This window comes from Varroa destructor, unplaced genomic scaffold (genome assembly GCF_002443255.2).
Source record: "Varroa destructor unplaced genomic scaffold, Vdes_3.0 BEIS01000007.1, whole genome shotgun sequence".
Lineage (NCBI taxonomy): Eukaryota > Metazoa > Arthropoda > Arachnida > Mesostigmata > Varroidae > Varroa > Varroa destructor.
Window position 1 is genome coordinate 15,895,518 of NW_019211460.1, and position 14,593 is coordinate 15,910,110.

Consider the following 14,593-nt stretch of genomic DNA (forward strand, 5'->3'; position numbering starts at 1 on the left):
CACAGCTGAATAAAGACAGCGAGAGAATACGCAGGTATCTGTATATTTAAAGAAAAAAAAAAATTAGAATCCTTCTTAAGTTCCATATATCTTTGTGGGCTATCTCCTATATAAGATTATATCGGATAGGCGCATGTTTACAGAAAGAACTGTAAAAAAATGTCAACCGCGTCGTGCGGATCCAAGGGATTTATTTTCACAGCCACAATGATACATTACAAAGACATCGATAGACTTTAGCTAGCCTCGATATCAGATCGTTGTCCACTCGGTGTAGGTCTGGTTTTATGTTATAAGGAGAGCGGTTCAATGCTAACAACGATCGATGATCGGGGGCAATAACGAATTGAGAGTCGTGAGGTTATTTTCACACAAATATGCTCGTTGAAAATGGGTAGGATACAGAGGAGAAAAGGATTCTCTTGCAGCAAAAATGTCGCAGAATCGCTTTACGTTTTTGGCTTCCTTGAGCCAAAAGCCCCTGTTCCATTGGAAGCGCTGATGCAGGGGAGACTTCCTCTGGGTAACGGATATAGATGACCTTACGTGACCGGCGTCACGTCTTACTCTGAACGCCACGAGAGTCGTCCAACTTTTCCAGATATTCACATAATACAGTCATATATATATATATATATATATATATATATATATATATATATATTCGTAGAAGGTTACGGATGCTTGCGTAAGCATGAATGTACTTGCAAATAACTGCGAATGTAACCGTTGAAATCGGCTCTTGACAGCAACCGACCGTTAGCCAGGGGCTGTTAGACCGAAGTAGTTGCGCAAAGAAGAATGGGCCGAAAGGCCCTGTCCTAACGTGCTAAATAATGCGACTAATATAGGGATAGATAATAGGGAGTTCGTTGCCGTACACCAAATAAGCTTGACCCTGTCACTCATTAAGGTAGGGTGGAGTTTTATATTGAGTTGTCGCTTATTTTAATACACATCATGATGCTTCTGGCTGAAAAGTTAATATTATACAGAATACTGCCCACATTAACAGAGTACTTACGAGAGCTAGATTATCTCGCTACATTTGAATACAGCGACAGAGAAAAACATGAAGACTAAAGGTAAGGGGTCCAGGGGCTCGGAAATTGACCAGCCGAGGAGGATGCGGAAACACTGACGGCAAAAAAAACATTTAAAAACCTGACCATGAACATCGCGTAAATAGATTAAATATATAGTTATTGGAACGATGGACCGAAAATATTGAATAATCCAATTTTGTACTACCCAGATCACACATAACACATATAATAGGCTCTAACTGGGAATAATTAAATGCTGTATATACAACGAAGTGAAACATTGCAATATACTCGGCTCGTAGTAACGGTGATGCTTCTGACGACGGGTGATTTGCTTACATTTGGCCGAGCTTGCAACTAGAAAGAGCTCGAAGAACTGCATATAGCTAGAGACAAAAAGGCCAATGATTTCTTAACGCGTGTTAACGAGCCTGTTATTTATGCTTATGCGATTTCAGGCGAGAGTTTACGGTTTTGCAGCAGCGTATCAACATGCTGCACGCCCCAACTGGAGGACCAGTTATCAAAGGAAGTCAAAATTGCCTTCTCTGAGAGCTTGCGGAAGGACTTCGGCAAAGCAAAAACAAAGATGGCCTCACGAACAGCCAAATTTGATGAATTTTTCCAGGTAAATGAGATGAAAAAAAGTACGGGATATAATGAGGTCATCTGTGTAAACTGCTAATTTCTCTGGAAAACACTGACCCAGTCCAGTTCGCTCATAGGAAGCGCGAGTGTGAAACGTAATATTACGCTGGTGTTCCGTTACTAAAACTAGAAAATTCTATTATTAAACATCAATCAAACTGATAAACGCCATAAATCAATATTTTCGACTAAACAAAATCAACAAATAGAATAAAAGTACATGTTTTTGTTTGTAGACATTTAAATATATATGAGGCATGCAAAATCTGAAGCGAGCGTGAAAGCGAACGTGCTTCCTGCCATGTTATGGTAAAGAAAGCTGTACCATCCTTTCTATTGTTTTAGGTTACACTGGTAAACGGTCGTGTCACAGTTACACTGCTTAAACATGTATGAAACAATTCCGATATTCAACACGGTGTCCCTATGACATCTCAATTAATTGCTACTCTTCCTATTTGTAATGTTAGACGCTTATCTCCAAATCGCAATCGGATTTCAATGTCATGTTCAAGAAGACTTATGGAATCCAATACGAGCAAAACGCCGATCTTTTCTCGCGAATGTTCGATTCACTGACCAAGTATTACACTCAAGGGGGGATCAATCTCGCCGAAAAGATGGACGACTTCTTTGTCGAGCTGTACCAGAAGATGTTCCTGGTAAGTGACATAGGTACATGTTACATAGTGTCTTTCGATGTATCAAATATAATCAGGTCAATATAATTAAAAGCTTCGCGAAAAAAAAAGAAATAATTTTAACAAAACTTATGTTTACTTAGCTACTTAAGCTTCATGCGGCATGAAATAGAACGCTACTACTTGTTTGATAGATAGCGTAACCTTCTCATACAATCTTTTCTCTGTTTGTATTGATCCGCGACAGTAACTTTTCTTCATGAAGTCCAAAACATGTATTCACTTAAATTTTGTTCTATGTTGGCCCAACAAGAAAACGTGCTCGGACTCCGCCTCCTGAAAGAGCGAGTTGTATATATTTTATTTTCCTTAGGATGTCTCCTTCTTTAGCTACTATTTTCCGTCAACAAACGGTTGCCAGGAGTTTGGCTACGACCTCTGTTCCTCGTCCGATCCAGTTTCTGCCATCTTACCAAGTGTTCGCAAGGCCTGGCCCTATTTTACTTTCATGGACTAGTTTGGCCAAATTGCTTGAGAACTCATGTTCCGAAAATAGTTAGAGACGACAGTTAGACCTGGCCAAGAAGTCACTGTTCGTACCATGAGGCTGAAAGAAGGGTCGACCAACAGTGGCGTCGGATATTATACATAGCAAGCACTGACGTAAAGAAACAAAAGGAGCCTACGAAAGAAAGAAGGCGACGGAGGAGGGGCTTAAGGGGGCAACTAGAACATATATGTGGAACGGATAGCTCTGTTTTTCCTGTGGGGATCCTTCTTATACCAGGTTAGGCGTTTTCTCCGGACCTACACATTGGTATATATATATATATATATCTAAAGAACTGGCATACGCTCGCTTTGTTTACTTGAAGTCGTCATCATTTCACTCTCGATGAACGTTGTACTTCGATGCGCTCAGAGAAAGACTAAAAAAACGCAGAGACGAAGGAATAGCAGCAACGGGTAAAAGAGGTAGAGGAGTTTCACTATTTCAAGTATTGGAGATCACTTTAGCATGAGGGCACAAGTTAAAAGAACGCCAGATAGTAAGCCGCTGCCATCATCACTACTGACTTCATGGACCCTTGCCTGTAAATGGGCTTTTGCAGATTCGTTTTGGGCTAATGGTGGGATCGTGTTGAGGCTGGGATGATGCATTAGTCTTCCTCCTATGGAAAAGTGGGAAAGTCTCGGAAGAAGAAGCTCTTTGTGCAGACCCAGATTGCTGGTTAACTCTAAGAGGAAAGGAAGCTAGGATTGCAAGTTTATCATGCTAGGTCGTCCGTAAAGGTAGAAGATTTCAGTCATCGACCGCAAAATAACCCGCCAATCGTACCTTCTCTACACCTCGGATTTCTTCGGTACAAAACTGCATTGGGACCGAAACTAGTATAAAAAATAAACAGGAAAAGCGCAGACCTTCAGGGGCGTTGGGCTGACCTAGGAAAGCCCTCAAAGAGAAGAACAGAGCGACGCCTGCATTCAATAAAGACACGTAGCGTACTTTTTCTCTTTCACACCCACAAAGGTGGCTGTGTAACAGCAATACGAAACCCCGTGCGACGCTCCGGGGTCGATGAAGCAGTGTAGAACCAACAACTAAATGCGGATTTATTTATTGTGAAACTGCGGTGTATCGCCTCTGGTTCCGACTTTATATACACATTTCTGGCTAATTTCGTTGTATTCGATAAGGTCCGACATCTCTGTTTTTATTCTGGCGGTTATTAGAAACAAGCAAAGTAACTTTTGGGGTCCGTGTGAAGCAACCCGATGTAAATGTACGTATATAAAGAAAATAAAACGAGCAATTCCCTATGAGACACGATAGAGTAAGGGTCGTATTGTAATAAACGAATAGTTTACATTTTCGAGTCAAGCAAAAAGGCTGCATAGCAGGGGGCAAACAGCGACATGGAGACGACAAGGCAAGTTTCAAACAAAGCCAACAGCGCGAGCCCCGGTGCCAATGCATCACCACCAGACGTATGGGCGCCAAGCGCGAGCATCGCCCAGAGCGCATACCATGAAGACGATCTCTATGATACGCTGCAAACGCAAGTGCAGAGCATGAGTGCGCCTAGGGCCATGACGAAGTAGCAAATTTGGCGAGCCCGCTACTACGTGACGGCGGCAACCGCATAATGCCACAGACGCATAAAAGGAGCACGTACGCGGCTGTAAAGTCGGTCGCGACGACGAACTCATACTAACGCTGGGAGAAGCCCAGTCGATTAGAGCGGGAACCCGTCGGACCAAATACCAACTGGAGAGAAGCAACAGACTGAACAGAATTTATAGGAAATCGTATTGGCTATATAATAGAAAACTGTAATGACAAACCTGCCACCTGTTTTCGGCGGCTGCAGTAGACAAACTAATGGTAGGCGAAAGAATCGCAGAAAAAAGAGCGTCAGCGAACCCACGGTGACTGATAGACGGACGTGTGTAGCAGATGAAAAAGAAAAAGAAGAGAATGAAGCAACCTAAACTCACGTAGTACCTAGATGCGTAGTAGAATTGAAAATTGTTTCGTTTCGACCAGCCTTTTACCGTTATTTTCAGAGAAAAGTAGCACTAGCGATCTAGTCCGATTGTAAAATATTATAACCGAGTCAGTCTCCAACTTGCGTCGTTTGAAGAAGGAAAGTAGTTCTAGCAGGACGGCAGATGCTAGCAGATAGTAAAGAGTAAGACACGAGGACGTTGGTAATAAGGAATTTTAGTGAAAGGAGAACCTGCTGCCTTGCCAGTCGTTACGATCGCTGAGGAAGTTATGAAAATTGGCACGGGCGTTATACAAAGGGCGAAATGCGCCTGCAGATAGTGGTTTCCAATTAACAAGGTTTATATTAATGACTTTTGTTAGTTTGTCGGTCAGCCATTCCGTAATAATTACTTTATCGAGCAATAATCTGTATAATCGCAGAATTCCGTGTGAAGTGATTTTCTACAAACAGCTAACGTCCTCAACTTTTGATCAGCAACGTACAAATGCTACGAAGTCAACAGCCAGCGGCCTAGGCTGCACTATTTTCGGTGGTAAAGCTTTAGCACATTATAAACCTAATTGGTGTACGCAGAACCATCCAGCATCGAAAAGGTTGACAAATTGATTACCGTTCTTTGCCGCTATCAAGCAGCTGTGCGCTATAACGAACGGAAAATACCATCACGAATAATCGACATCAGGCGATTCCTAGAACTATTACTCTCTCATTACTTGTACTTCCTTCTATTTTAGGTTCTGCTGCTAAGCCTTCTGTTTTCCTGCCATTTTCACTCCTTCCCGCCAATGTCCCCTCGATAGGGGAAAGACCGAGCGGCTGTATGCTGATTTCGTTAAGTAGCTCCCTCTTGACATCATTATCAAGAGCACCTCGTAAACAGGACTATATAGGATGCGCTTTTGACGGTTTGCAATGACAGCTTATACTGAAGGGAAGACCGTTAAGAACGGTCCGCTTGCTACACGCGGTGGTAGATGTTGATAAAGAGCTGGAATGCCTTCAGCGGTCTCATTGCTATTTATGCAAGACTAAAAACATCGTGAATAATCAGTGGAGAAAATAATCTGCTGCGGCAAAATTTTGGCATCATAACTATGCGGTGCACTCTATTGACTCATACGGACTGAAACGTATGTCAGAATTCTGTATAATAGTACTTATTCAGACCAGTGTTTGTCAATACACATCATTAATATGTTGTCTGCTCTATACTGCCTCGTCGTACTATGTTTACTTCCTCGTCATTGTTTATATGAGTACAATGTGGCATACAGATATGTATACAATCGTATGTTGTTAAACTTACACAAATTTTTAATTGTCCACAACAGCGTTTGAATCGGTGGCATACATATACTACTTTGTAATTGCTAAAAGTTGCATTATAGTTTCCGAATCGAAACATCACGTTCTTAATAGATTCCCTGTGATCAGGATTAGCAATAAGTACTAATTCGAATTTATTCTCGATCGTTTTTTGCCAATTTTTTTAATCGTTTTATAGGTGCTAAATTCGCAGTACTCGATAACGGAAAAGTACCTCAACTGTGTCGGGGGTACGATGAAGGACGTACAGCCATTCAAAGAAGTTCCAGACAAGTTGATCCAGCAGATCACGAGAAGCTTCGTTGCTACGCGTGTTTTCGTGCAAGCTCTAGGAGTGGGTCGCGACGTGCTTGCTGTCAGTACTCAGTCGTTACTATCGCACAAAAGCTATTTTGATCATACACATAAAACAACTTCCCTTGGTTTATTGCAAAGGCGATGGCAAATCTTACCTAGGCACTCAAGTCTATTTTAGTTAATTTTAATCTACTGTAGCTTAATGTCACTGCGGCTTTATAAGAAAGCGTAGTTTACCTGTGAGGGTGCATAAAATAGCTATACATATATTCTTGGTTTTTGTCGTCGAAACTGCAGATGCTGAACGAACGGCTTGAGCCATCTTCAACATGTGCTCAAGCGGTTTCAAAGATGCACGTTTGTCCGAGTTGTAACGGCTTTCCCGATGTGAAGCCCTGTCCAGCATACTGCGAAGCAATGGTTAGCGACTGCATGGCCGATGTCGTCAAAATGAACGCTCTCTGGAGTAAGTTCATTGATACGATGATCAACTTAGCTAGCCGCATGGAAAAACAATTCAATATTGAGGAGGTTGTCGAGCCAATTGACCTTAAAATTTCCGAGGCCATCATGAACTTCCAAGAGTCTCATGAAGAAGCCATCAAAAAAGTAAGTATCAAGCTACATAAATATTAGTTTTCAGCAGAAGTTTCGCGTATGCATCCTAACTGCCATAAGTATAGCGCTTAGTTCGACAGAACTTTGCTATTGATACTGCCTACAATAATAAAAATAGCATTTTTGCTCTGCCATATGGGTCGATTATTCCTTGAAAAGTCTAATTTTGACATGCGACCTTCTGTTTGATCTCGATTGGTATTTTCAGATCTACAAACAGTGTGGTAATCCTCAGTTTCGAAGCAACAGCGGTGGTGACACCATGAGCGCCGTAAGCCGAAGTTCTTCGCTGACCGCTGGACTCACGAGACACGAGCGAATGCGCAGGAGTCCAAGCGGCAGCAACTGGTCCTCATCGGACAGATCTCGAGCCTACAGTAGCAATCGAGAATTTTCGCACAGTCGAGCCAACAGCATGGCGATGTACGGCGGAGCACTCGGCTCACCTAACGGCGCTCATAGCCGAGGAAGCGGAGGGAACAGGAAGCGCTCAGATAATAACGGTCTCGAAAAGCATATCGAAGCTATCAAAAAACAACTGCAAAATATGCGACCGTTCTTCAGCCAGCTGCCGCAACGTATCTGCAACGCCGCCAATAAGGATCATGCACAATCAAGCCCTGGTAAGTGCGACCGACTGACGCAGTGGCTCTAATCTCGGATTTCGTTACTTGCAAAAACACTGAAAATAGTTATGGGTATGTATGGCCGTTATAAACTAATAGCGATTTCAAGTTTCGATTAAGCTAACAATCGATGAGCTGAAACTCAAAACGATGTTGATCAAACCACGGATGAGCTTTTCTTTTGTTCTGTTGCTTGAAGTTCATCCTGCTTGGTTCGCAAACTAATAGATATCTTAATATTGTCCGTATACTGAACCTGCAGTGATATATCGTCTTTTTTATTATGGTTGGCGTTATTTTCATTATAGGGAACGGACCATTTGCACTAGAAAGCTAAACATTTTGTTCTTATTTCACAGATGCCGAATGCTGGAATGGATCGGAGAAAACGCGTAATATTAACTCGACGTCAGGTCTATCGGAAAATGGCAATGGTGGACGGTTGAGATCGTCTAGGCCGTCGAAGGCTCAAAAAAGTCTCGTGTCGCGTCAGATGGACCTCTTGAAAGTTATCATTAAAAAGCTACAACTTGCTTACGATGGCAAAACGGTGGAATGGGGAGCCGTCGAAGAAGATAGCGGTTCTGAGGCAAGCCTACGCTCAGATGTTGAAGGAAGTGGTGATATCGAGGGTAGCGGAGCTGGTTATCATTACGCTGGGTCAGGGGACGAACGTCCTCCAGACGACCCTGACCTTGAGGGTGGAGATGACTCTGACGATGTGTAAGTTTTTCAATCTATATCAAGTTTTTTCCGTTGTACGGCATTCTACTCGCCACTCAGATCATCTCTACAATATGACCCTTCTTTTATGAATAAGTGCTCCTGATATGATTCTAACTTTTTCTATTATTTGCTGATCTCAAATCAGGGGCTAAGTTTACCTAATGACCATGGGCGTTATGCAAAACGTACAAACATATTTAAAGCGTTTGTTTTTAGATATATGCACATATGATGACCATAATTTTGGTACACCTAGAAGCTCTACCTGGTATGACATGCCGATGGTTCACTAATATATGCATTTCTGTAAGTGCCAGACGTACTTGTCTTCTCATTACGTTCTAGGTGTCGACTAGATATTTCTTCAGCTGCAATACATGCACTTACCGAAAGTGCAGGACCTTAATCATAGTCATTATTGTTCATTATATTACAATCCTAGCTTAAATCCATGGCCAGTCGGCATCTGTCAGAATACTCATCAAACTTCTCCATGTGCGTAATAATAATTTCAGTGTACGGCCTTCGCATCCTCCGCCATCACAAGCAACCACAGGAGTGGCGTCGACATCCGAAGATCTATACTTTGCCCTGCAAACGACAGTGGCGCCACCGCCAGGTGGCGCACGTGGGCAAGGGCCCAACCCGTCGGGTAGGCCCGGCGGAAAACGAAGAATCAACGGACGCAAGAAAAAGAAGAACGGGCCACTAAAAGCAGGCGCTCCCGAGGGCAGCCCCGCCGCTACGTGGCATCAGCACAGTACACTACTTGCCATCACATCGCTTTGTGCAGCTATCACGTTGACGCACACGCTGGCGGTCACATGGTGGCGATTGTAAATTAATAAAAAGATTATTATCACGTACAATACGAATCAATGACGGATGATTGTAAATCATCGATATTGCATTAGCCATGTAGAAAAAAACGAATCAAGTAAACAATACAGAAGAAGCCTAAGAAGTATAACGAATAAGAAAAACTTAAGCAAGCATATGGAGAACACGAAGAGCAACTCAAGAAAACGACCAACGCTTCATTTTGTAGGAGAGAAAGAGAGCGAGAGCGGGAGAGAGAGAGATAGGGAAAGGGAGGGGGGATAGGGAAAGGCATGAAAAAGAAAAAGCCTGGGAAATGAAAGGTTCGAAAGAAAGGGCAATATCTAGTGTAGGCAATTGGTAGTCGGCTACGGAACAGTTGCACAGCCGAGGGAGGTAAGAACGAGAAGCAGTGGAACCTACATGCTTAGAAACATTTTTCATTAAACTAGTGGATGTATATTCATCGTGGGGTATACATAATAAGAAACTTAATATTGATAAAAATACTGAGGTCTGATTGCGCAGTCGCATGTTGCGCCTTACTAGTACACGAAACCAAGCAGTGCGCTACAGCATATCTCTTTTAGGGGGAGGAAAAAAGCAGGAAACATTGTGCAAAACTGCAGACAGTTCCGTCGAGCAGTTTCGACCAGGCACACACGTACAAGGTGCGTGCAAGTAAATTGCTCGCGTGATCTCGTAAGGATATTTTAAACACAATATTAGAATGAAAAAAGCTCGAAAGAGTGGTTAGACTGGTTGGTTCGTGGCTTCTTCATAGGTCCTCTCAAATCCAATCGTCTCTCCTTTGTAAATAGCTATTATTATAAATGTAACAACTGCAGTTGAAAATGTGACAGAGCTTAACGTACGTACAAAGGGAGTAGAAGACACGTACACGCGCGTTAACGAAGAGGAATCAACGTAACTACAACGAAGCGTAAGGCTCGTGAAATTAGCTGTATGAGTTCAAGGTACTGCAGCGGATGGGCTGGAGGAAGCAAAACATAAAAATGTCATTTAATGAGAGCTGAAGCGTCCTGGGCACAAAAACATGCCGTTTTTGGTGGGCTGGTCGTATAGTCCTTTAGCATTATCTTATTATTACGTCATATCGGATTGTCATGGAGCAAAAATTGTCCGTGATATATTTTTTTCATTCGTTTTTACACCGACTTCTTGTATTACTGACCACTGAAAGACCACGACTCTAGTGAAAGATTGTAATGAAAGCAAAATAGTTACAATTAATGGCTATCAGTGATTGTGATTACCGGTACAATTCTAATGATCGGTTCTCTCACTTAGACACGAACGAAACCAACAAAAGTAGTATTACTTAAACGTGACCGTTGTAGTGAATAATAGCTATTCTAAAGACAGCAGTTACTTAAAGTTATATTATAGTGCGTCATAATTTTATTTGGATTATGTCCTTCAACAATACATTCTAGCTAAAGTTTCGACAAAGGGTGGCTACGGTCGTTTTTATCGCTGTTTTATACTGGAGTCTGCCGGACGTCAAAGTATATACCTCAAGGATCGTCACTAAAAATTTACATTTATTTCATATGGACTATTTATTTTGTGAGTTAATCACTAGCCATAGCGGGCCTACTCGAAGCAAGTGGGCACAGGCCAACAGAGCAAGGGCGATATGATGCTGTGGCAACCACATTTGCAGACAGCGCTAATTCTAGAAATTGCAGCGAATATTATGATGATGATTGTGCTGACAATGATATAAGCGAGAGAAACGGAAGACGAAGCTAACAGGACTTCATGAAGCATGTTTATTATGTACATTGTTGTGCAATGTGACCTTTTGCTGCCCTCATTTGCGAAAACGAATTGTCGCCAGAGTTGTCGACGTAAAGGGAGAAGCCGACCATTCAGGGCTACTGTAATAAGCTTATATGGAGATTTATTAGTATTTAATGCCCCTGTCGTAAAAAAGTAATGCTAATGGAAAAAAATGGCTGACCTATAATGACACCGAATAAAAGTAGAGATACTTCTAATAGGTAGAAGGTATAAGGAAAGCGTAGAAAATGGAGATACGCTCTTGAATTAGGAAAATATATATGGGTCAGCCATTTTGCAGCTGGACGCTTATGCGATCCGGCGGCGACATTCGCAGTAAATCGGTCATTTAGTCCCTCACCGAAGAGATGCTGGTTATACCCGAAATATGGGTGAAATGGCATCGGTTGTTATTACGACCTCTGGACATAAGGGAAATAAGTAATGAGGACACTGAAGAAGATAATTATATTAATGATATTGATGATATGATAAAACATCGTTGACCATCTTCTTACACAACCACAAATTCCTCTCGCAAGCCTTCAAACCTAACTTAGGCCATTACATTTCCATATCACCTGATTTTCGTTCTCGGGCAGATTAATTGTTTGGTCTCTCTATATTCAGAGCTTAAAAAATTTGTCCTATACTGTGTTTTCATGACATATTTGTTCACCGTGATTTTGACACATTGAGTTCCATTTGTGTTCTTTGTGACCAACTGGCTTGATGACATAGTATGCCATTGTTCCGTTTGTGACCACCTGTAGTTCACACTTGTAATACGGCACTTCGTTTAGGAATCAATTTAAGGCCAGCTCCCGCTCCATACTTTAATCCTGAGTCAGTTTCTCCTTCGTAGAAATACTTCTTTACCACAACTCATGTTTGCCTTTGCTCCTAATCACCTGTGAAAAACCAGATGCCTGGTCACTACAGATAAGCTCTAAAACTAACACCTATCGTAACGTCCTATAATCCTATAATTCACTAGCCAAAACTCTAGCCAATATTAACCTTCCAATACACCTTCAGACACATACACTCACATAACCACATATATATCTCCAAACATGCAAATAAAATTCACAAAATATGATTCCATTCTCTCTTTATGTTCCCGTACATACTTTCCGGGAGTGACAGACAACGCTTAGTATCTTGTACGTTGCCTTTTAGGCTTTATAATCCAAAGATCTAACGAAAGAGAGACGTCTGTATTTTCCAACCCTGCATTGACATAGAGCGACCTCTGTGAATGCAGGGTTGTCCTAGCAACGGCTACCATAACCTCATCAAACCACCTAACTAGAAGCGATTTCTGCACTTGTTAATTAACGAAAGTAATTTGGTAGTGCTTCGGGGGTGGGCATGTTTAAATCTTGGTGCTGAAAACAACAGTCCAGAAAGAAGACGTTGGAGGTTATTCATCATGCCCACTTCACTGTTCATTACTTTTTTTTATGTCAGCCTGTATGTCAGCATACATGCCTAGTACACATAAATATACAAATGAACGATTTTATATTTACATATATACACAAGCTATACAAAACTCAGGTTATCCAGTGCAGAGTTCGTTCGAGTTGGTACAGTGAATCTGTTGTTGTGTGCCAGCTGATTTTGTCACTTTTTAGGTGCTGGCAGCAATCGATGCCCGTTTAAGATGGGTTAAAAGTTTTGAACTCTTGATTAGTCTCAAACTATATATTGAGTTTCCCTTATTTCTAACGCAAAATCCACCAGTCAGCATGGCTTACTAATCAACTCGTCGGCTAAAATCTTCATGGAAAACATCTCTGGACCCCTCCCGGGAACTCCTAGCTGCTAGACCTCCTGTTTTCCTCACCCTGTCTCGTCAGCACTAGGCGGCTTGTACGCCAATATTTTTGTTAATGTAGATTCATGTACATAAGAAAGGAAAAGATAAAGAAATAATAAAGGTGGTTGACAAAGGCGTTAACAGAAAGTGCTAGTAGAAGAATCGGAGAGAAACAAGTTGAAAATAACGCTGTAAAGCTATAGTAAAGAGAGTGTAATAAAATCAATGTATGACAAGGAAGAGATTCATAAAAAGAAAACTAGCTAAAGGCAAAACATTTGCATAAATCCGAAAAAAATATGGCGGAAATGAATGATATGGTAATAATAAGGACAAAGATACAGAACAGTGGAACATACTGATGCAGCTTTGATAGAAAAATGTTATGCTAAAGGTCACAGATGTCCTATAAATAAAGTGAAAAAAACACTACAGAAAAAACGAGAAATTATAGACTGAACTAAAAATGCCCACTGGTTTTTTGGCTTGATAATAGCGTATGTTGATAGAGACTCTCTCCTTATCGCGCCGACGTGAGACGACGTAGACTTATACGTAAAAACAAATAAATATAAATAACTTAAGTCAAAAATAAATGTAAATATCACAATAAATCATATGCGAGTGTGTCTCGTCATTTAAATACCTAGTTAAATAGCCAGATGTTATTTTGAACGTACTTTTAGGTGGAACAACTATTTTTGATGGTTTTTATTGATATATGCTGTCTAAATCTACTAAACAAAGGTGGCCATGCGTGAATCGATACTGGTTTAGTCCTATTCGACTTCTGTGTAGCAACGAAATGCAAGCCACAGATGCGCCTGACGGTCCTAAACGCCAGAACTCAAGTAGTGCTCATCTCTTCCTAACACTATGAGGAGCTATTCAAAGTTTTTGTGTTTAGGCTGAACTTCAGACTCGAGTCGCTGCTCGATATAGACACGAACGAACGACTCGTTCCATTCTCCTATGACTGCATTTCACCGATCGCATTGCCGTACTGATTCGAACGCAATGTAAACAAATACCATATTTGACCCCTAGACTGAAATACATTTATTTGTCTAATGTCCATCTTCGTACCAGCTATGTAAAGCAATGCTAAAAGGCTTCGTCACTGTTTTTTCAAGGCCTGACAAATTCTCGACATTGCTGGCCCGAAAGATTACCTTTTTCGCAGGCTACATGAGTTGTTGACGGAGAGGTTTTTCGTACTAGCTAGCGTAAAGCCTATTTTCGCAGATCGTGTATATGTATACAGGTTGTATACACACGCTTGCTATCTCTAGTCCATATGATTATTGTTACTTCTTCGTATATTATTAAGATTGTATAAACTTGACTCTGTCAGCACGACGGTAGGAGTAGCGTTGCCTCTTGACACGGTAAACAACTTCAGTATCCGTTCTCAAAAGTGATTTCTATCGATGAAGTTAAATTGCGTTCGTAGATGGTTGTCATCAATGGCCAACTGCTTAGTTCGCAAAATTAGCTTCAAAATAGTGCAAATTAGCTTTCCTAATTTACAAATATAACCTGTAAATGGAAAAACTAGAATACATCAAAAAGAACAGAAGAAATATCATCTTCTGTCTATTTTTGGAATTAGCGTCAATCGATCGTTTACCTCTCCTTGAAGCAGGACTCAGTTTTTTTTCTTCCCAGCACACTCGTACTCCAAACAACATGTCCTGTACCT

General features: G+C 41.4%; 1 protein-coding gene across 2 annotated transcripts in view; it reads left to right on the plus strand.

Moving 5' to 3' along the window:
- Positions 1–13,510, plus strand: part of dlp (glypican dally-like) — a 109,236-nt gene extending 95,726 nt beyond the window's left edge. For both annotated transcript variants that reach the window (XM_022814454.2, XM_086974448.1), the window contains exons 2-8: positions 1,505–1,674; positions 2,165–2,356; positions 6,353–6,529; positions 6,769–7,080; positions 7,298–7,712; positions 8,075–8,438; positions 8,957–13,510. In XM_022814454.2, coding sequence (XP_022670189.1) covers positions 1,505–1,674; positions 2,165–2,356; positions 6,353–6,529; positions 6,769–7,080; positions 7,298–7,712; positions 8,075–8,438; positions 8,957–9,281 — 1,955 coding nt within the window. In that variant the 3' untranslated portion in view covers positions 9,282–13,510. The remainder of the gene's footprint in view (positions 1–1,504; positions 1,675–2,164; positions 2,357–6,352; positions 6,530–6,768; positions 7,081–7,297; positions 7,713–8,074; positions 8,439–8,956) is intronic.
- The last annotated feature ends 1,083 nt before the right edge of the window (positions 13,511–14,593 follow it).